General features: G+C 39.9%; 1 protein-coding gene across 1 annotated transcript; it reads right to left on the bottom strand.

Annotated features, from left to right (window-relative positions):
* Positions 1-326: 326 nt before the first annotated feature.
* Positions 327-22,097, bottom strand: LOC112162960 (chondroitin sulfate proteoglycan 4). Its single transcript, XM_024298982.2, has 22 exons — positions 20,957-22,097; positions 19,111-19,274; positions 17,525-18,610; positions 17,030-17,434; positions 16,826-16,947; positions 16,580-16,688; positions 14,813-16,138; positions 13,245-13,337; positions 12,389-12,886; positions 12,126-12,260; positions 9,824-10,009; positions 9,554-9,736; positions 9,055-9,231; positions 8,200-8,398; positions 7,992-8,123; positions 6,242-6,417; positions 5,662-5,857; positions 5,402-5,573; positions 4,881-5,259; positions 4,631-4,783; positions 3,062-3,643; positions 327-2,982 (listed from the first exon to the last, which is right to left on the bottom strand). Exons 1-22 carry the CDS (start codon positions 21,018-21,020, stop codon positions 1,876-1,878), a joined length of 7,644 nt encoding a protein of 2,547 aa, XP_024154750.1. The 5' UTR covers positions 21,021-22,097; the 3' UTR covers positions 327-1,875.
* Between the last annotated feature and the right edge of the window lie 397 nt (positions 22,098-22,494).

Below are 22,494 nucleotides of genomic sequence, written 5' to 3'. Positions count from 1 at the left end.
TGTTTTAGGAAACAGTTAATAGAATTTTCTGATTTTTCTCCAAAAGAGAAAATTTTTTAAGGAATCTTGGCAAAAAATAAACTTGAAATCTAAATTAATTTGAAGTAAAATAAAAAGACACTCATGTCTGCACAAGCTGGAAAGTTTAGTTGTATTTTTTTGAGGGTTATAAAAAATAGTAAAGTCAAACTTTATTGTAGTTTAATCGGAAATCTAAAGAAGACCTGCTGATACACAAGGAGGAGGAATTTCTGTTTTAACTCAGATTTTACACTTCCACTATTTCTGGTCTGCTTTTACAAAGCATGCAAACTTCCACAGTGCTTAAATCCTTTTTTCAGAATTTCAAATGTACTTGTTAAAAGCAAATATTAGCTGAAAAAAAAATAAGTGGAGCAAAAATAAATGTAAAGATTTAAGTTGACTTTTGTGGATGAAATTAACAAATATTTCTTTTATGTACTTTCTTTATTAAAATAATCCATATGCACAGGTTCAGGAAGAAATAAACATTAAAGGAAGGACAGGAAGAAAAGTAAAGGTTACAGAGTTGTTTAAAATCCCCCAGGATGCTGGGAAGCTTTTTACAACTACAATTCACAGTAAAATATTTACAGTATATTTCACTAACAGGAGCTCAACGCCTCAAACTGAAACAAGTGAGCAAAAACGAAACATGTAAAAGTGCAAAATAGGCAGAGAAACTGGTTAACATGCTCTGTGAGAGTGTCACTTTGCCTGCTTGGACCTGGAAGCTTACTGTACAAACACAGATATCTGCCAGGAACGAGGTTGTGAGGGGCAACATCCAATACCTGACTTTAATCATTAAGCTACGCTTCACCATAAAGCTCCATCTAAGGTTTGCTTCCTCTACCCAGCCCATTAACAAATTCAAAAAGAAGTCACTAGTCTTCCAATCCCTTTCATACTTCCAAGGTTGCTGGAGCCTATCCTACCTACACTTCAACTAACCAATGAAGCATGTTTTTGGACTGTAGGAGGAAGTTGGAGTACTAAGCATGGATGGGGAGAATTCCATACTTAAGGTCCTAGCTGGGATTTAAACCAGGGTCTTCTCAGTGTGAGGGGTAACCAATATACCACCGTACAGGACTGATCTATATATTATAATTAACCAGTGAGCAATGCTTGTCTATCTATGTGTGGCCTTGCAATGGACTGGCAAACTATCCAAAGTGAACTCCACATTTGCTCAACAGTAGCTGGGATAGGCTCCAGCAACTCTATAATGGAGGGATGGGTGGATAGTGAATCATCTTGTACTTTCCTAAAAAGAAAAATTACTGTAGAACTTTACCCAACAATACCTGACTTGTCTCTGGCAACCTTGTAACACTGAACAGGACAGGACTAAGTAAGTTTAAATGATGAGTCAACGGTTTCACATTGCACTGTTGAGGGTGGACATGTGCGTATCATTGTGCAATCTGCACATCGTTGTGGTGTTCTGCTTCTTCTATTATCTTCTATTGAACATGAAATTAGTTTTATTTATATTGAAATGCACAATACTGAAGGCAGTTCCTCTTTTTCTTGCTAGACTTGCTAACTTCATAGTTTGTCACTATCAATGGTCTATAAACTAGATGAACTGAGGTTTACTTGCAACCAAACCAAGATTCTTGCTTTCAGACTTGGTGAGAGATCAGAGAATCTTTTACATCTGCTCAAAAAGCAGCACGGACTATCTAAGGACTGTGGTCCAGACCTATTAGCCCTGGTGTGAAGGCGCCTTGAATTGTGCCCAAGGTCACACCACACATGCTCAATGGAAGGAAACTCACTACTTCTTTATAACCTTCACAAATACTGTACACATCTAAGGCACAGTTCATGCATGAATGACTTCCCTTAAACCCAGTACTGGTTGTCTTTTAAAGTTGGGGACTGAGATCTAGGAGACAACTTAAACCCTGCAGTGGAAAGAGGGACTGCACTACCACAAGTTACCGTGTGTCTTTCTCTTCTGTTACAGCTTCTTAGATTCCTGTCTATGCCTGAAAACTCTGATTCAAATGGTCCCCAGAAGGTCATTCCGGGGGCCAGACTTCTCCTGGGACTCATGGATACCCTCGGGGAGGTCGGGCAGCTTGCTGAGCCCAGTGGCGTGACCATCACCGAGGGCATAGCCATGCTGCGCTCTGGTCGGCCCATGTACGGACTGTCCTCTGATGGCAACGCCACCGCAGCAAGTTCATGCATTAGCCGCTGCCGGGCCTGCTTCTCCTTGCGATGGCGGAACACCAGAATCAGAACCACGAGAATCACAATGAGGAGTAAGCAGGCGAGCAGCGGTAATATGATCAGGAGCGGATCAGAGGCAGGACGAGGAAGGATCTCCACGTGGATCAGCTCGGAATCTGGAGGATTCACCGGACCGTGAATCTCTGGAACCGGAGGGGGGTGAGGCAGTGGAGGAGTATTGTGCCCGTCTCCTGCTCCCTCTGCTACTCCTCCAGACCTCCCCCCATGAGTATGTGTGCGTTTGCCCTGACGGTTCTGAGGCTTTCTCGTGCGCTGGGTTTTGTTCTGGGCCTTATCAGTCAAAATGTGAGGACGTGAGACCTCCTCTATCGTCTCCTGCACTGTGCGCTCCTCCCCAACTCTTGTGGCTGTCTTGTTGTGTCTTTGACCGTTGGTGGTTGTGTGTTTGTGACCTCTGCCATCCGCTTTGGTGAATCCACCTGGGCCGTGACGCATCTGGTGGTGGGGGAAGATGGTGAAGTGGAGCTCGCCTTTTGCCGGTTGGACATTTCCGGCCTTCACCAGGAAGACAAAGGAGTCGTTGAGGGGAGTGGCCGGTGCTCGCCGCTGAGTTATCGTGAGCATAGAGCCGTTGCTATGGAACTGATTTTCATCGTCACTGAGAGTCTCCTCGATGGCAACTCTACCTTGAACAACATCTCTGAAGGTGAAGGACTTCAGCACCTCTGATGCTCTGTTGGGGTCATAGGTGATCTGCATAGAGGAGAGTCAACAGCAAGTTAAGACTCACAGGATGAAATTTCACAAGTGAATATGTACAAAAAAACATTACCTTGACTAGTTTCCCATGTTTCGGTGGAGACAGAACCTCAAAAACTGGGTTGGCTCTACTGATTCTGGCCAGCTCAGAAGCATCAATCATGGCTTTTCCCAGTTTCACTGCAATGCCACTGGGAACTTTGACCGGCTCCCTCAGGTAGATCAGAGGCCGCACAGTCACATTCACCGTCTGATTTGGTACATTTTCATAATCAACACCAGGAGAGAACGCTGACACTAAGATCTGGAAGCTGTCCTCTGATTCGCTCAGATCTGTCATGTGATAGACCACTCGTCCAAACTGCAGGTCTTCGTGACGAAAGGTGGTCACCTCCTGGTCGTCAATGGCGATGCGCCCGTGCCGAGGGTGTTTGGTTACCGTGTAGGAGATGTTAGCCTGTTTCTGGCTGTTAGTTTGAGCTGCCAGCTGATTGGTTGTCAGAATCACAGCCGTGCGGCCTTGAACCAATGACAAACCTGTGTTGTTAACTATGGAAACCGAGGGTTTAACCACCTCCAAGCTAAACAGTTTGTAGAGAGGGCGGTGGTGGCCATCTGTTACGTTGAAATAGAAAACACCTGTAGATGGCTCTCCCTATTGGAGAAACATAGAAAATTAGTTAAAACAGTTTAGAGATTGGGGGAACAAATATATGAGAAAAAAGTCATTTAAAAAGTTTGTGAACCAAACTAGATGAAATTGTTATTCACAACTAGACCAACACAAGACCTAGTGCTTTAGTCACATCTGCCCTCATGGGTGAATACGGGTGTCTGTGGGCAAGAAATGGACAAATCTGTATGGAGCAGCCAGGGGAAATTTTAAGATTGTAGACTACTTGGTGAGGCTGTAAAGTGAAAATGTTCACCTGTGTGGTCAACCCTGTACAGAACATGTGTCAAAGTCAAGGCCCAGGGGCCAGATCCAGCAATTATATCTGGCTCTCCAGATCATTTTATTTTATTGTTATTAATGACCTGATGTTATTTTGTGCTTATTTCTAATTTGTATAAATTTGTCAAATATATATTTTAAATATATGGAGGGTAAAATATTGAAAGTTATTTAAGGTTTAAGTTGATTTATTCTGGAATAATATTCCTGGCCTTTTATTATTCATGGCAGTTTTTCACGTTTTAAAATGTTAGTTTCTCTGCATTCAATAAGTGCTAATCTTGTTGGTGTTTTGGATTTTGGCCCCCTGGTGCGATTGAGGTACATGTGACCAAGGCTTTACCTTTGACTTGTATGTGTAAAACTTACAAATAGACTATGATTTTCTGCCATCTGGTGGTCAACTTGGATATTGAAAAGAAGAACAAATTACATTTGTTGGAGTCTCACTTAAAATGATTAACAGCCTGATTTTTTAAGACAGTATTTTTTATCTATCCCTTCAACTCAATATTGCTTTTTCAAGGGCTTAACTTTGCCCACATTTTCATAGATTTCACTCTGTCTACAAACTTATTGAACAATACAGAGAAATTAACATTTCAGGGAAAAAGATAAAAAAAAAAGTAATTTATTGCTACCACCTATATAAACATTTTCGAACTACGCATAAGAATTACTAATCACCTGCTGGATAAAATGAAGCCGCCCACGATTGACATCGTACTGCGTGAAGGAGCTCACTGGCTCTGGTCTTTCTCCCAGTGTCAGGTAACCGTTGTTGGGCTTGCTGATCACAAAGTAGTGCAGCTCTTCCGGTGGTGTATCATGGTCCTCCACCTCCAGAAGCAAGACAAAGGGAATTGTTTTAATTATTTAGTTTAATAATAAAACTGCAGGTTTATTTTCCTGATTTTGTTTACATTTACATGATCACCTGAAGGTTGTCGGGTCCGAGAACAACTTTCTCCCCCACAACGACTTTCATGCTGGGGGCTCTGCTCCGGATGAGCGGGGGGTGGTCGTTGACGGGCGTCACCGTGATGTTGAACATCTCCGTCACTGCCATGCCCTCTTTGAGCCCGGGCTGACGGGAAACAGGGTCCCGGGACGAGGAGGAATACAGGGAGGAGAAGGAGCTGGTGGAGGAGGAATCAGAGGAGAACGCAGACATAGAGGAGGAGGAAAGTGAGGAGTAATCGAGGGGGGCCACCCAGGCACGGAAAGTGAAACTGTCGCTGGTTGTCTCCGAGTCGTCGTGGACATATGTGATGCCAAACTTGTTCAGGGTAACCTGTGAGAAGTCCGGTTGAGTCCTGGGGAAAGAAAAAAAAACAATAGAGGCTTCTGTGAACTACATGATGATTTCATAAAGATTTCACTTTTTTAAACTTTACTACACATTAGCCTGCTGGATTTCAGTTATTCTTGTGAGAAATAAAGAAGACGGAGATGAACCTGGAGAGGTTGTGTCCACGTATGGACAGAACTCCATGGCGAGGCAGTGAAATGACTCGATACATGACATGGTGGTCTTTCTGATGGGTTACCGGAACTTTTCCTAGGAGATTTGAGGCGTCCAGCTTGGACCTGTCAATGGTCACCCTCCCCCCTTCAGCCACCACAGCACCTGTGGGACGGATCCAAACAGAAAACATGTAAAGAAGTCTTCCTTCATTGGGTACGAAGTGCTGACCCGGCTGGAAGACAGAGGTTACCTGCGTTGCTGAGTAGTCTGGTTTTGTTGTGAAGATGGTCATGATGTTCATTGGCTTGGTAGGAGATTAGAATGGTGAAAGAGTGCGTCGGGAGGAAAGCAGGCGGAGAAGAGACGGTGAAAGAAAAAGAGTCTGTAGCCGACCAGCCCACTGACTCTGGCCTGTTCTGATCATACAAGATGACCCCGTCATTGACCTGGGATGACAAAACAATCTAATGAGGTCAGAGCAGAAACATGGTTCTGTCCAGAATCCCACTGCTGACACCACCACCTGACATTCTCACTAGCCCAAATGCATGTTTGCATTTGCAAAATATCTTCATAATCTCAATCATAAATGTCAGAAATCAAATATGTAGAAGAAAAGGACATCTGATCTTTATGAAATTTTGGAAGTTTTCCATTTAACTGATTTTTTTTCTAAAAATATATATATTTTTGACAACAAACAGCTGCACATAATTAGTTATTTTAAACTTTTTTTATTGCTTCGCTTTGCAGGAGAAAAGTCAAATCTTATCTTTTTTTCTACTCATCATGCTTTTGCACTGATGCACGCAAAACAAACACATTCCTACCATGCTTTGAGTGAACGTGTGAATGGCTCTGGTGGAGTTATCAGGCATTCGTTGCACCAGGCGACCGAGTTTGGGAGGAGCGGTTACTGCAAAAACGATGGACTGGTTTCTTCGGATGTCGCTGACATTGTTGGTCACGACCTGAAGCTCCTGCTTGGAAATTGGTGTCACAGAACCTGCAGGATGAACAGAGGAGACCAATGAAAGGGGACAGCAAACTATCCCAAATATGTGAATAATCCTTACAGCCGAAGGAACATTTGTAACAAGTAGATACATTTGCAGCCTGCCATGCTGACAAGTAGCTGTTTCTGATGTTCAGAGCAAGCCCTAAACCCTGAGTAACTCAGTGGATCAAATTTGGCTGCAACCTTTTTGCACACTTGATTTTTTTTATTTTATTATTTTTAGGTTTTTATTTTTCATGTTGGTTGCTGTTAATTGCTGCTACCCATAATGATGAAACAAAATGTTAAATTAACTTTAAATTCCCTAAAGAAAACTGTTCTCCAATAACAATTTTTAACATAAAATAGATTTTATTTGATAAATATTTAACTTGTTCTTGAAAATGTTTTTAGCAACTCAGGTAAAACAAAGATGGGACATTTATCATTTCAGTGAGAGAGTGAACCATTACATCATTTTGAAATTTTGCTGAATGTAACTTGGGTCTCAATTGGGAAAAAAAGTAAAAACTAACAAACAAGCAAACAAAAAAGCTGTACTTTTCAAATCTAGAACAGTTTAGGGTCATCATGAAATAAGAAAATTAAAAAAATATCTGACAATAAAGTCAAAATTATGAGAAAAAAATACAACATTTTACAAGTAAAAGTTGTAAATTTAAAAGAAACAAGTCAACATTTTGCATAAAGTCGTAAAATAATGTGACAAAAGTAAAGATTTTACAATAATAAAGGTGTAAAATTAAGAGATAAAAGTTTCAATTTTACATTAATAAAGTTTAAAACACTAAGAGAAAACTCGAAATTTTTCAAGAATGAAGTCATAAAATCGAAGGGAAAAAAAATTCTACATTTTACGAATATATATTCTTGTATATAAAAATACAGAATATTTTGAGAAAAAAATTCCTAAATTTTGTGAGAATAAAGTAATAAAAGTTTTCAAAAAAAATATGTCATTATGAAAAAGTTCAATTGTTTTCATGAAAAATATTGAATTTCTTTTATAATTTCTCATTAAAATTGTCAATTTATGCTTTAGAATTTTTTCAAGAATAAATTCAAGCTTTTTGAAAAAAAAAATTACATTTGCCTTTTAAAATGTTTCAACAAAATAGGTGTAATTTAATTTAACTAAGCTGACATCACTCTTGCCCCTCAAGAATCCCACTGAATCTGCTGTACTTTTTAAGGTAAATGTATGACTTTATTTTCATGAAATCAAAACTTTATTTTATAAAAAGCATGCCCTTTTCCTTAAAAAATATTACTTTTTTCTCATAGTTTTATGACTTTATTATCATAAAGTTATTTATTTACTTACTTTCTTTATAGTGGATCAAAAAGTTTGACTGAAAGTAATGAGGCCATCTTGTACATGTATCTTATTTGACAGTTTTACACAAAAATATTTTTCCTTTTTTGTCATTTTATTGACAATCTGAAACAACTACATCAGCTATAGCGGTTTCTACAAAGCTTTTTTTTGTATCTAATTCTGTTTAGAACTATAAATCAGTCACAGCCCGTCTCAGCATTGATGCTGACAGAGATATCTGTACCTGGGTAGACTGTCATCCGCTGGTTACTCTGCAGGGTCAGGACCAGCGAGTAAGCAGTGGTGCTGAAGATCTGACGATGGGCAAAGTTCAAGCCGTCATTCACCTGGAAGTGAAAACCGCCCAATAACGCTCCTGGAAAAGCCCACAGGAGAAGCATTTAACAGACTGATCTGACCACCTGCGGTCTTATATTTAGCCGTGTCCTCACCGCTGTGCACGAACAGCAGCTGTCTGCTCTGGATGTGACTTTGGGTGAAGTTTAAAATGTGTCTGGATGGAGCACTCTTCAAAGCCAAATAGCCATTGCTGGGTGGTGTGACCACAAACTCCAGGCCATCAGGCGGAGTGTCAGAGTCTTCTGCACTCAGGTCATCCACTGTTATATCTGTGACTGAACCCATCCACACCTGAGGAACCACAGAAGAAGAACACAAAGGTTAAACAACCAGATAAGGCTGCTGTATGACTCATCATTCAGGTCAAATTTTCACCGACTACAAGAAGCCACAAAGTTTTATGTCACATTTTAGAAAAAGAAGAAACTGATGTATATTTATATTATTGTTGCTGGTAAATATACATTTACTATTTTTATACAGATAAATAGAAAAAGCTGTTTTCTTTTCAAAATATGAACTGATTCATAACTTTTGACAGATGTTCACATGACTTCCTTTCAAAATAAAACACATTCTATTTCATATAAAATGCAAAAAATGTAGTAGTAGCTACTGTCAGCGGTGATTAAATAAAAAACATATTTATACACCATTCATTTTACCCTTCGTGGTGCATCTCATCCAGAAATGTGTAAATCTAACTAACCAATATTAAATCAGAGTTCAAACCAAAAGTTGAATGTAAGATCCTTGAATTGCTCAAAAAAAATAGAAAATCTGCCTGCAGAAGGAATTCTGGTTATGCTAACTGACCTCCAAGTGATTTTCTGTGGAACATGACACTGTACATTTTATTCACTCTCATTAGAATTGATGGAGCTAAAGAAAGATGTCTCTAGATATCTTTAGATTCCCATGAAGGCTTTTTGTGGCTCGACTCTCACCTTAAGCCCACGGTTTGTGGCGACAACGGGAGTTTCGTCATTGACTGGAGTGACGTTGATGTGCACGGTGCACGGCAGGCTGTGCTTTCTTGTTTCTGTCTGGTTTGCCACAACGGTGAAGTTATCTGTCAGTGTTTCGCTGCCATCATGAACGTACGCGATGTACTCCTGTTCCACCTGGAATCAGATGGGTGGTGATGAAGAGATTCCAGCATTTTCTGGCTCCATTGATATAAATGACAGGAAAGGTCATCATTTATTCATTAAAATTAGAACCTTTTTATATGAAAAAACAACAACAACATAAAGATGTGTGTTTAAAATGAAAAGATAGATGAAAAAAACAACATTTTGACAACTTTGGTCAATTTAATTTATAAAGAAAAAAGATCAAGAAATGAATCCTGATCACTACTATCTTTAATTTAGGATTTTCTACAATTGTCACACTTCCTTTATTTATTTGTTGCTGTGCGTAGATTGCTAATCTCTATCAAACCTCTGTCTGGGTAAAAGCAGTGATGGGCATTCCCGGGATCCGGCTGTGCTCCAAGTGTCCAAACCTCGGGGGAACGATGACCTGGTACAGGAAGTTCATTCCTGCAAAGTGATGATTAGCAACCTTGATGACGCTGGGCGTAAGAGGCAGAGAAGACCCTTCATCCAGAGTCAGGGCAGACACCTGAAGAAAAAGAAAAAACAGAAAGTAACCAGCTGGTAAGTCTAGCCACATTAATACTTTCAGGGCTGATGAATGTTCAGTCTTTACCTGTAGGGGAAGAAGGAGTGGAATGATGTCAATCTCCAGACTGATAGGACCGACCTTTGTGACCCCATTGGTTGCCTCCAACAGGACAGAGTCGTTGGTGCCTCCTGCCACCTGCTGGTGGTAGATGATCAAGCCCTGGTTAAGATCCTCCTGGGTAAAGGATGATGTTGGCTGCTCTCGGACAACCTGCATGAACAGATGACACAGAAAACAGGAATAATGTAAGACTATAGAAATGAAACGTGCATCAAACAACTTCACCTTTACTTTTTTCTTTTTCTAAAAAGGTTAAATTAACTCTTTAATGTTTATTTTTATGTCACCCTGGAGTCCTTGTTATGTTCTGTGTGTTTGGTTTGATTTTGTTTCACCTTCTTTCTGTGCAGGCAGTCTGTGGGTCTTCCTTGTAATCTGCTGGTGACACAGCTGTCTGCACTCAACCTGATTAAGCTGCTCCCTATTTAAGTTGACTGCTTTCTTCCCTTAGTGTTGGTTTGTCTTGTATGCTTTCCCCTATGGTCTTGAGCTTCTCTAGTTTTTGTGTTTTTGCAGCTCCTTTAGTTTTCCCTCTGTTGAGGTGATTTTTTTGTTATTAAAGACTCTTTTGTCAACCTGAACCTTAGTTTTGGTCCCTGCATCTGGGTGTCTGCCTCCTGATCCGTGACAGTCCTGACTGCAAGGACTGCATTGTTTTTGGAATTCTTCTTTCTTACTGCACGTTTGAATTAAAGTTTTGCCGCAGCACAAACTCAAAAACTCCTGAAAATGTGTATGCACAGAGTACCTGGTGAAAATGATTTTTTTGCTTTGTGAACCCCTCCCCCTAAAGAAGGGTCAGTGAACCAAAAATCTTTTATGGAGTCCTAGAAAGAAAGTCAAATTCCACTTTCCATGTGAAGGGGATATCCAAATGAAGCTTTAAAATTATTATGGTATGGCCTCAGGACCTATGGCTTAATGGTTGTTTTGTGGTAAAATTAGGGGCAAAATTAGTTGATTTTCAAATATTCCTACAAATGGGAAAAGAAAACTTTTCCCAAATTTCACAAAATTTCCCACACGTGCTGTGAGCTTAAGTCTACAACCACAAACAAAGTTTCATCAACCTTTGACCTCGGAAAAAAAAGAAACATTTTTAGTGGCCCACCAGCAACAAAATTAAACTCCTCCGAGGGATTTGGATCTATTGCCTCCACTCTTCTGGGATCATTGTGCAGCTATTTAGGAAAAAAGGTGGATTTCAAAGTTGAAGATTTTGAACTAGCTAGCTAAAGTGGCATTCCTCTATTGCTCACACATTTGTTTTTTTACAGAATATAGTAACAATATATAATTATGGCTCAAGCTGTTCAAAACAACTCAATTATGACTGTAGGCATGGTAAACAAAAAACTCTGTTGCCAAAGAAATGTAAAAGTTTACTTTTGCAGATTCTTCTAAAATATACATAGACCTGTTTGTCACCCCCAGCCGACCAAAAAATAAAATGGTTGCTATGGAGGGAAAACCAAAAGAAAAGCCGCTATTTTGAAAAGAACTTTTTTAATTTTTTTTTTAAAATAAATTTTTCATGTGCAGTTCTGATCCAGGTGGAAGAGGGGAGAACAAGGTGCATGTAGCACCCAGTGAAGCCAGGTAAAAGAGGACTATGAGGGTGGAGGCAGAGCAACGATGCTCATTTAGCTTTAATTTTACTTGAATAGCGATTTTTAATGTTAAAATTCTAATTTTGGAGCAAATCTATCTTAGTGTTCCACCTATTTCATATTTGTCAGATTTATAGTGAAGAGTTTCTACAAATTCAAAGGAAGTTGGACTAAAAACTCATATTTTTAGCTACGTCCAGGTTGTGGACGCTAAAACAGGACTAGAATACAAATTTAGATCCAGATCAGCTATTTTTTTTCAACGTTCTCATTTTTTAAATTTCCTTTACAATATTCTATTTTAGCTTAGCTTGAAATGACAAAAACAGCTAAAAAAAACAGATGTGATAAATTAAAGCAAATTTAATAAAAATATGGTTTTCTATGCCAGAAGCATCTGTGGGAAAGTCTCTTAATGAAAACATTAGGAAAGAATTTTTCAATGCTGTAAAATAATATTAACAAAGATGTATGTTTTTATTTTACTTGTAATTTTCTTCAATACAGAACTGAAGTTTGTACAATCTGAACTTTTCTATTGAAATTAAAACCCACAACCTTAAGAAAAAAATCAGTGAAAACAGCTCGTCATCGGAGTAGAGAACAATGCTCCACATCCTTCAGTTATCTTAAAGCTGGGTGAACATGGACCGTACCTTATGGAGGTGATGCCGATCTTCATTTGCAATCTTGAGTTTTTCCTTGGGAGCTAGTCTGCGGAGGACGCCGAGCTTTGGGGGGCTTTGAATGGTAAAGACTATCTCTGCAGGCCGACTGTCTTCATGAACCACCTGGAGGCAAAACATACATTTTGATGACTAACATGCACAAGAAAAACGATAGTTCCTACACCCTCTCAACAATCCTAATGTTGTGATCAAAAGTAGGAGACAAAATGCAGAAAAGAGATTTGCCTAACCTCAAGATGTTCTTTGTTTATAGAAACATTCTGCTTCTCTGCCACCACCACCGGGTGGTTCCTTTTGACGGTTGGCGGTCGGTGATGACTCTCCAGGTAAATTTTTATTGCCACTCCAATATCCAGGTGAACCTCCCTCATCCCTCTCTCTGGCCTCTTTTCTGTCACCCTCTCCCTGGCTCTTGCCGTCACCTCAAAACCATCCGACAGTTCCAGGCTTCCACCGTGGTGATACGCCAGCCGTCCAGCCATCAGGTCACGCTGGGTGAAAACAGAGATGGCGTCCGTTCCGATGATGGTTTCCTTCTGTCCGTCGTTGAAGCAGAGGACGCCACGTTTGGGGGGCACAAACACCTCAAAGGTCACCTCCTGGGGGTCTCGAATGTCAAGGTTGCTGCTGACGCTGAGGTTGGCTGAGGTCAGAGCTGTGATCCCTCCTCGCTGGAGCATGAGGCCTGTGTTGTTCTCCACCTGCAGGTAGGGGTCTTGAGCCATCACCTGCACCAGTCAGACAAACCGTTGGGAGAGAAGGAAGGAAATCTTTATTTTCGTTCCACCACAAGAAAATACAGGAACATTATGTGCAAGAAACTCTAGTAAAGCCAACAAACAAAAAAAAACAAAAACAAGATTTTTAAAATAAAACATGTGAATTTGCCACAATTTTATTATTAATTGACCAGTTTTTTTAAGCACATAATCCTACAGTCCTAGACATGTCTTCTGTACATGTGGACTTTACAAAGGTGATCAAAAAACAGCAAAACATAAAATGATCACAAAAATCTTCATTTTCCAGCAGCATGTTTAAGCATTCAGAGAAAGCCTTTCTAAGATGCTGAAATCTTTGACTTACCTCCACTAGCGCTGACACATAATGCTTTCCATCCGTAACAAAAAGTACAAAACGCCCAAAACTCACTCCGCTGTGGATGAACAACACCTTTTTCTGAAAGACATTGAAACAAATGAAGGAAAAAACATTTAATTAGTGATAGATTCATTTTAATGCTATTTTACAAGCTTTTATCCAGTTTTGAATAAGTGAAAACTAAAAAGATATTCTGGCAGACAGAAACATGTGCACAAAACTTAGGAATATGACTAACACAGTTTGTCCTAAAAAATAAAAGCTTCTCTTTACCATAGGTTTTCAGAATCAGAAAAGGGATAAACATTTTTATTTTTGAAATATTTCTGCTGCACGAATTTATAAAAAAAACTGGTTCATAAAGCAAACAGGCCAAAAGCATTCTATTAGTTCAGAATTATATGGAATACCATTATTTTCCAGCTGAGGCCGAACTCATGTATGCTACCATTTATTTTAAGATCTCAGTCTTTTTATTTTCGATAGGACATCACCTATTGACTAAATAACTTTAACAAATAATTTATATAGTTTTTAGATCTGCTCTGATGAAATTTTGTGAGGTAGAAAATATGCTGGGCCAGCCACAAACTCTCAGCAATGGGGAGGGGGTTGGGTTACTACCATGCCAAAAGTCTTACTCAAAACTCATACGTGAATTTCAGATGAACAACTTCTGCTCTGCAGAAATTATATCATACAAAAATAATTTTCTTTTTTTTTAATTTTGGCTAAGAACAATTTAATCATAGACCACTGGGAATGCTTTTACAATACATCAAAAGATGATCAGGGTGGGAACTTAAAACCTACTTATGTATTTATACAACATCGTATTTCATTATTTTGACATAAAATGTGTAATTCAACATATTATAATATAATTCAAGAAAATAATAAAATTTTCTGGTTGAAAAAATCTGGCATATCAATAACTTTCAAATTCTTGGTAACTTTTCATCACCATGATGCACTTAAACGGCTCATATTTGGTCTATTTGTTGTGTTTACACTACCTTAATTAACCACAAAGAGCAGAAATCATGATTAAAAACACAATTTTTCAGCTATGATGTGTAAAATTACAAATAAAAATAGATAATGATACATGTTCACACGAACTAGAGCTCAAGTCCTGGAGTCCGGTTCAAGTCTAAAATCTCCTCAGGACAGGCGTTTAGTCTTAACTAATGAAATCGCAAAATACCTCAAGTTTAAATGATATGTTCAAATAGCTGTGTCTGTTGTGGCTTGGGAAATTTTTAGATTAATTATTCCTGGAAACATCCTTTTCTTCTTCACAATGATTTTTGTCAATACCTTAGAGCAGGGGTGTCCAAAGTCAGGCCTCAAGGGCCGCCATCCTGCTGGTTTTCCCAAAATCCTGCCTTATCTGCTGCTGATTACCTGGATCAGGTGTGTTTGACCAATAAGGAGCTTCGATGGCAGGTTGTAGGAAACATGTAGGACACCGGCCCTCGAGGACTGACACCCCTGACTTAGAGGTAAATAATGAAAGATGTTGACCAGAAGAGAGACGTCTCTGGACTAACCTGCTCAAGATCACGCTGTGTGAACTCATAGAGCTTGTGGTTGGGATCACTAGCCAGCACCAGCTCTCCCATGGGAATCCCTCGCCTTGTGTACACCAACCAGCTGTCATCGAAATCCGTGTCGGCGTCGTGATATCGAAGATCTTCCAGTGTCACCAATCGTTGGCCATCGCGAGCCACATGGAAAACTTTATCAATGACCCTGACGGGTTTCTGATCATTAACAAGTTGTATGGAGATGTTAAAGGTGTGCTCTGTTGTGTGTCTGTCCTCCTTGTTTGTATGCTTGTGTGGTTTGTAAACCACAACTTGGAACGTGAAGGAATCCTGCTTTGTCTCACTGTCGTCGTGGACGTACATGATTCTTTCCTGAATGATATCCTGATTGGTAAAGGTGACGATGTTGTCATTGATTGAAGTTGAGTTTGAAAGGTTGATCTTCCTTATTTGGCCGTGCCGGGGAGTCGTCGTAATTGTATAGTGGACTTCTCGATTGTTTGCAGCGTGAGTAAATAGAAGATCTTTGGGTATTACTTTACTTGCTCCTTCCAGGGTCGAGAGGCCTTTACTTACAACGGTGATGGCAGACGACTCGGCTTTAATGTTGATCCTGAAGTCGTGCATCATTGAGGCGGCATGCGCAGAAAAGACTTGAAAGCCAAATGTGTCTCTTGAATCATCATGCAACCTGTTGAAAAGTGCGTACTTAACCAAGCCATCTGTGATATTCTTCTGGCTGAAGGTTGAGCTCCTTTGCAAAGGTTTCCCATTGAGGAAGAGTTGTCCTTTCTTTGGTACAGTCAGGAGCCTGAAGAAGAGTTCACTCTCACTGAATTTAGTGCCTTTAGAAACCACATGAAGGTCCTCAGGAGTCAACACAGCCGTCTGAACCCCATTGACTTCCATCTTGCTTCGTGTCACCTTTAAGTGAATCCAGTTGATCACAATGGGGAAAACAACATCCCCTTTGGCCTGTGAATTGATAACAATTTTACACTTAAAGTGGTCTGTGATGTTGTTTTGAGCCTGAAGGCCATTGTAAGTACTGAGGTATCGGATTCGCTCCTTGTCGAGGAGTCTTTGGGAAAAAGACGTTGTGGACTTCCAGTCTCCAGTGGAGTGTAACCTCTGGATCTCACCGTATTCTGGCAGCTCAGTGACATCATACCAGATGTCCACTGTGTTGTCCGCCACGTTCACTTGTACTGCAAGGTGATGGTTGGTAATGATACAAGCCTCCCCTTGGTTCAGCTCGATTCCCGTGTTATTCACCAGTTTGTGTTCAAGTTCCACAGCCATAACCCTCAAAACTACAGTGTTGCTCACCTGCAGTAAGCAAAAAAAGTATCACGGTGTGAGCAAAAACAGAAAAAATCCTGTAGTGTTAAATATAAGGAAGAAAAAGAGGTAAAATCAAAAATAAACAATTACATCCCCCATTTGCTTAAGTATATCAATAGATTATCTCCCTTCTGCAACATATTTCTGCCACCTTTCTGACTTTCAAAGGCAATGCATTGTGGTCTATTATGGGCAATTTAGTGAGCATTAATGCACACTTTTTTTGCAGAGACTTCTGGGAAATTGCTAGTGCACTGTGGATTGCACAATTGTGGATTTGAACATCCCGACAAAATTACGAACACCCTATATTGTGCACAAACCAGAGAGCCCTAATCAAAGCAGTTTAGTCAGTGCATTTTTCACTATGTTAATTTCTAAACACTCAACTTCAGGATTGATTGCAAAAACCAGTAGATTACTCACCCTCTGACCATCACTGACCCTCAAAGCCAGCCTGGAGGCAAGAGCTCCTGTGTGAACAAAACTGATCTTACCCTCCTCTAGATCACTGAGAGAGAACAAGTTGATGGGCCTGAAAGAAAAAAAAGACTCCTGTACTGTAATATTCCATGTATTACTATACTTCCTGTACTGTTGAAATAAAAAAAATGTGCTACATACTGCATTTTACAAGACTTATTAGGGATGTTTTCAAGCACCAAAACCAACCTGCCAGGGTTGCCCTCGTGCTCAAGGTAGCCAGCCTCAGGGTTAAGGTTACCCATGGAGCTAAACAGCAGCTCCTCGGGACTGCTGTCAGGGTCTATCACTCTTAGCAAATCTGTAGTCAGCTGTGGGCATATTAGATGCATTAATTAGATTTTTCTTTGCAAAAACAAATATTTAATGATTCAGACATCCTGTTGTACTGACCTGTCGTTTGGATTTGTCTATGATGGTAAAAATGTTTCCCTCAGGTAGGTTCAGAACAGGAGGATCGTTAACTGGACTGATACTGATGTCAAACAGGTAGAGTTCGTTTCCTTTTAGAAAACCAGGAACCTCTTTGTCATTACTGGCAAAGACTGAAAACGTGAAGGAGTCATTGCGCTCCTCTGAACCGTGGTGAATGTACGTGACCCGTCCCTGCCATAGATCCAGCATGCTGAATGTCTGATCTTTCTCCTCTCCTCCTACTGTTATATTCTTGTGCTTCCCTTTATTTAGCATCCCGTCCTGACCTACATCCATCTGGAGATGGCCATGCACAGGCAGCTCCTCAATGCGGAACTTTAACTGAGAAGGATGGATCCCCAGTTTTCGAAAGTCCAGGTTTACCTTACAGAAAAAATGCAAACAAGAAAGAGAAATATAATTAAGATCATACAAGAAAATTTAAGAAAGACATCAGATAAAAATAAGTTGTACCTTCATATGTTTAGGTTCCAGGGGGGCCCTGCCACTTTCAGCAAGCTCCAGTTTTCTAAGCCACAAGAAGTTTGGCCGCCTTTTGTTTGAAACTGTCTGCGTTGTGAGGTCCAACTCTGGAGGACTTGTTGGTTTGGGTGTCACGAGTCTTGGAGCTTGATTTTGTTTGCAGCCCACAGTGACATCTTTAGAGATCGTGGCTTGGGGTAGACCGGTTTTTTTGGTGTTTACCTTAATGTTTTGGAGGCAGCCGGTGAAAGAGGATCCTCCAGATGCAACAGAAGACATCCCTGAACCCTTTGCCTCTACCACAGCTTTTTCATTTAAGCCTCCTAGGAAGAGAGGTCCTTTGAGTGGAATGACTTTGAGCTCCTGGCTCAGGCTGGCCTTAACCAACTCCTTGTCTATCTTCAGCTGAATGCTGTGGGGCAGCAGGTGAAGCTGGATGGGATACCAAGTGTGATTGCTGTGGACATTTGTAAGAGAGTGCAGCTCAGTTTTGCTTCCCTTTCCATTTCCTACTGAAGTCACCAGATGACCTTGCCTGATTTCAATAGCTACAAATCCTCCTTCATAGCCAGAGCTATACAGAACCACGCCACTTTCTGCTTTTGCAGAAGGGTGCAGGTCACATTCAAACACCCCCTCTTGAAGTACTTCCCATGGCGGGAGAGAGATGAATGCCTTTGAGCTGGAAAACCCAATAGGATCTTCTTCTGTAGCAGAAAACTGTGGACTACAGCCTATTGATACTTCATGGATACTCTTGTACTCAGAATAAGGCTGAAGATTAAAGAGCAGATCATGGTCATTGAAGAGAACTTTGTCCATGCAACCCCTAAACCCGTTTGAGTTACCAAGGAATGAATGGTTGAACCCAGCTGTCCCCCCAACCAGGAAACCTTCAACATTAAGTTCCAGATCTGGTCCTGGCATGCGAAGATTTGAGGGAGAATGTTGGTCCACGGTCAGGACGATGTTATGTTGTGTGTGGTTAAGCTGGACCGTGTGCCATTCCAGATTGCTAAGGTGAAGACCTCTTGCTGAGCGGAGTGAGCGTTCACCTGAACCCAAGTCCAGTCGTACCTTTAAGGGGAAAGACAGAGGGAAACTTTCTATTTTTGTCTCAACAAACATGCAGGCAGCACATAAGATTACACTGGCGAGATAGAGATCTCATCAAGTATCTACATTAAAGACAAGCAGTGCAGTTGTTAAATTGAGATTAAAGAATAGTTTCTAACTACAAGCTTTTATTTGTAGCCATGCGGTCGTGATTTATATATTTTTTCAACCCTCTTGTGGTTTTCTCTCTCAAACTCGGTCGTGAAGGAACTTGTTCTGAAAGGAAGCCAGTGCCAGGGGGTTTACATTTTTTCTCACTCTGTGAGCAATATAACACCCCCTTGTTTCTTTGGCCCCTCCTTTGGATAATAAATGCTGACATATTTCTACAGAAACAGCCCAAAGCCTTTTTTGTCCCTTGTTTTCAAGATTTTCAATATTGCAATACCTTGATATATATATATATATATATATATAAATATATTATTTTTGTTACTACCAATGTGCACACTTGAGTTTACCTGCAGGCGGCCAGAGATCAGCTCCAAAAGCAAGAAGTCTTTGTGTCCTGCTGCCAAAAACAGCAGTCCCATCTGACTGGATGTTCGAAAGCGCACGTGGATCACCGTCTGAATGGATTTCTCAACCGTGCGGAGGTGAATGTAGCCATCTCCAAAGAATGAAACTGCACCAGAAAAATGATACAGATATGCAGACATACGTGTTGAAAGGCTCAGATCCAAACCCGGTCACAGTTCCATTAACCCCAATCATTTGACCTGTTAATGAGGGTCTTAAAATCCTTTATAGCACTTACTGAATTCAATTAATGACTCCTAATGCTTTGGGGAGAGCTCCTATTGAAGGGTTCTAATGCTAATTAGCCCTCTGTATTGATCCAAATTACGCAAACTCACCTTTTAAGTGTATAAAATAAACACTTAATTTAGGTTTTCACAATAATTGTATTATTGTAAAAGGTAAAGTTAAAATTCAATTGAATAACTTGAATTAATGCGTTTTTGCCATGATCTTAATTTTAGCTCTGTCACCTAGCATAAATGTTTGTGCTAATAAGGTTGCTTTCTGTTTTTTTGCTGAAAAGTTTTAACTTGGGCTTTGCTTTTAAATCACTAAAGTACTTAAATATCTACAAATTGATTCAGCCAAGAAGAAAAACTACATTAAAGACAATTTAAAGCTTTACCTTATAGAGTTTAGCAATGCTGTTAGCACTTTAGCAAATAAGCTAATCTACTTTAAATGACTGTCAATAATACACGGAAAAGCTGTCTTCATTTTCATTGATTCGACCTAGAAAACAGCAGTAATGGACCACTCAATCAAAAGAGGGGGAACCATATATGGAAACTACCACATGCAGCAAATGGAGGTCACAGAAATGTTTGTGTTGTTGACAGGATGACACTTTGTCTTTCATAACGCAAATCTGACACCACTCTTTAAAATAATCATAACAAAAACAAAAAAAAACCTTCAAAATCTTGAGGTATTGATTATTAATGTGAAAAATATGTAAATCTTAGCTGTTGGTAATAAAAGCATTTGGATAATAAATGTAATTTATCAGTTTTTTCAACCAGAGTTTGTAATATACTTTTCAGAATACACATATTAAAAAAAGACAGCTATAAAATGTTTTTGCTTATCAAAAAAAATAAATAAATACTATTCATAAACCAAAAATTCAAAACATTTTTTAATGTACTTGAAGTTTTTCCTTGCCCTTTTTACAATCCTCTCTGCTGTTCAGTTAAAGCATGCAGTCATAGGAAATGATCATTTGTTCTAATGTTGTTGCAGGTCTGAAATGAAAGACACCAGGTCAGCAGGCTGGCCCAGCATGCCACGCTGCTTAAAGCCTATAAGCTCACTCACTGTCAGTGCATGTGTCCAATGTATGTCTAATCCAGACACTGGATTATTAATAATCTTCCAGACACCTTGAATGGGGATGCAGGCCTTTCACATCACGTCATGCAAGAGTGACAGAGACAATCAGAGTTCCTTTCATTGAGTTATTGCATGGTTTGCATGGTTAACTTTTTTGTTAAAAGATCTCCATTTTTGATCCGCTCAAATTGCAGAAATGATTCTGTTCAAACAAAAACACATCGGATTCTGTTATTTGCAGATCAATTTAGATGAAGGATGTGCCATCTAATCATCATGTTCTGAATACAATCAAAATATAATCCAGCATTCTGCCAAATGTCACCAGAACACAAAACAAAACTGGATTAAACAGTCAGCTACTGAATGCTGACACATTTAAATCAGAATGATTAAATGTTAAGTACGAAAACAGTTCACAGTGGCACAATTCACCTTTCTGTAGACTCCTACCTGCATAAATGTGTCCAGTAGAAATCAGCAAGAGTAGAAACAAATCAGCCAGAAAAGTTCCCATCCTTCCTCAGGCTCCTTACACCCAGTCTGGATTTACTGGAGGGCATCATCTGGATGTTTGACACTGTAGTCCATCGTCTGTGCTGTGCAGAGGGGAATCTGCATGTCGCTTCCTGTCAACATGCACACAGCTTCAACTTGCTCAGCTGGCTTTGGATTACAGCTCATAAAGAACTTACCTGTGAGTGTTGGTCTGGGAGCGGGACAAAGGTGGAGCTCCAGCCGCAGACCCTCCCATCATTTCCTACAGGAATGTGCCGGATGTCAACACAAGGGGGCGGTGTTGGTGTTCAAGAGAAATGAGAGGTTTGGAGGCAGTTTTTGGCTTTTTTATTTATTTATTTATTTTATATCTGAAGATGGATCCAGGGATTTTGTTTTATTTTTGCCAAACAATGACTCAATTTCTGATTATTTGGGAAGGAACTGCAATCACAGAAAAGTGTTTACGTCAATGTTAGAAGGCTGTTTGTCTTAGTTTTCCACATAATCTTAATTTTAAAAACTGACCTATTTTCAAAGCAATCTGTACATTGTATTCAACTTTTGGAGTAATGCCTTCTTCCCAGTCATTATTTTCTTTTTTAAAGTCATCATTCAAATGTGGCATCATGTCAGAAAATGACATATTTTAAATTTGTGTCATTTTTGCTCGTTTATAAATCAAAAAACTAAACTTGGTGGTATGTTTAAGTTAAACTAACCAGATAAAAGTAAAATGCATTTAGGTGGATGAAATCCAAACACAGACTGTTTAGACTGAATTTAATTATATTCCTGTAATGTATTTGTCTAAATCATAAACCTCTTAATCTACCTATTCATTAAGTTTCCAGACAGAGACACATTAATGAAAGAAGCTATACGCAAGGCTGCAGTCTGACGTCAGCAAAGTGCTTTACTGCCTCCTATAATGTAAACTAGGATAGGCTAGTGACCCTGCAAATGGATAAGTGGGTATGCATAATGGGTTTCTGTACGGATAGAAATCTGTGGATCTGTGCTCATTCAAACTCACAGTCGAGTGCAGAGCTGTGTTGCCATTTAGTTCCCAGGACCTAGAATAATAGGCCCTACAGCCCCGTTTTTTAAAAGAAGAGGTTCCACCCCAAATAGGTCCCAGTTCAGCTGGTGACAGGTCCCCGAGAGGTGGGAGAGCTTTAATGAGCCTGGATCCCACGCTGAGAGGATTACAGTCTTGTCTCCTCCCTTGGAACACTTTTTTTTTAAATCACACCAGCATCCCCCCCTTTTCTTCTGATCACTTTTTATTACAATTTTAAAATGAAAAATCAAAAGAATCTGTTGAAGAGAATCCATGGTAGGTGTTTATGTGCTGCTTCTAGGTATGAGAAGCTATTATTACTATTTCCTGCATCCCTGCATATGAGCCCTGTTCAGGGCACCTTTCCAAACTTCTCTCCCACACAATTGGATTGTGTGCTTGGCAGAGTCAAAGCCTCTTCTTCATGCGA

The sequence above is a fragment of the Oryzias melastigma genome, linkage group LG12 (genome assembly GCF_002922805.2).
Source record: "Oryzias melastigma strain HK-1 linkage group LG12, ASM292280v2, whole genome shotgun sequence".
In the NCBI taxonomy this organism is placed as follows: Eukaryota; Metazoa; Chordata; class Actinopteri; order Beloniformes; family Adrianichthyidae; genus Oryzias; species Oryzias melastigma.
This window is presented reverse-complemented; position numbering and strand designations above follow the sequence as displayed.

Excerpts from the sequence above, each read along its gene's own strand:
- LOC112162960 (XM_024298982.2), bottom strand. The coding sequence starts at position 21,020 with ATGGGAACTTTTCTGGCTGATTTGTTTCTACTCTTGCTGATTTCTACT. Across the intron at positions 16,139-16,579 it reads GGGTCAGTGATGGTCAGAGG|GTGAGCAACACTGTAGTTTT; the intron begins GTGAGTAATCTA and ends TGCTTACTGCAG. Across the intron at positions 13,338-14,812 it reads CACAGCGTGATCTTGAGCAG|AAAAAGGTGTTGTTCATCCA; the intron begins GTTAGTCCAGAG and ends AATGTCTTTCAG.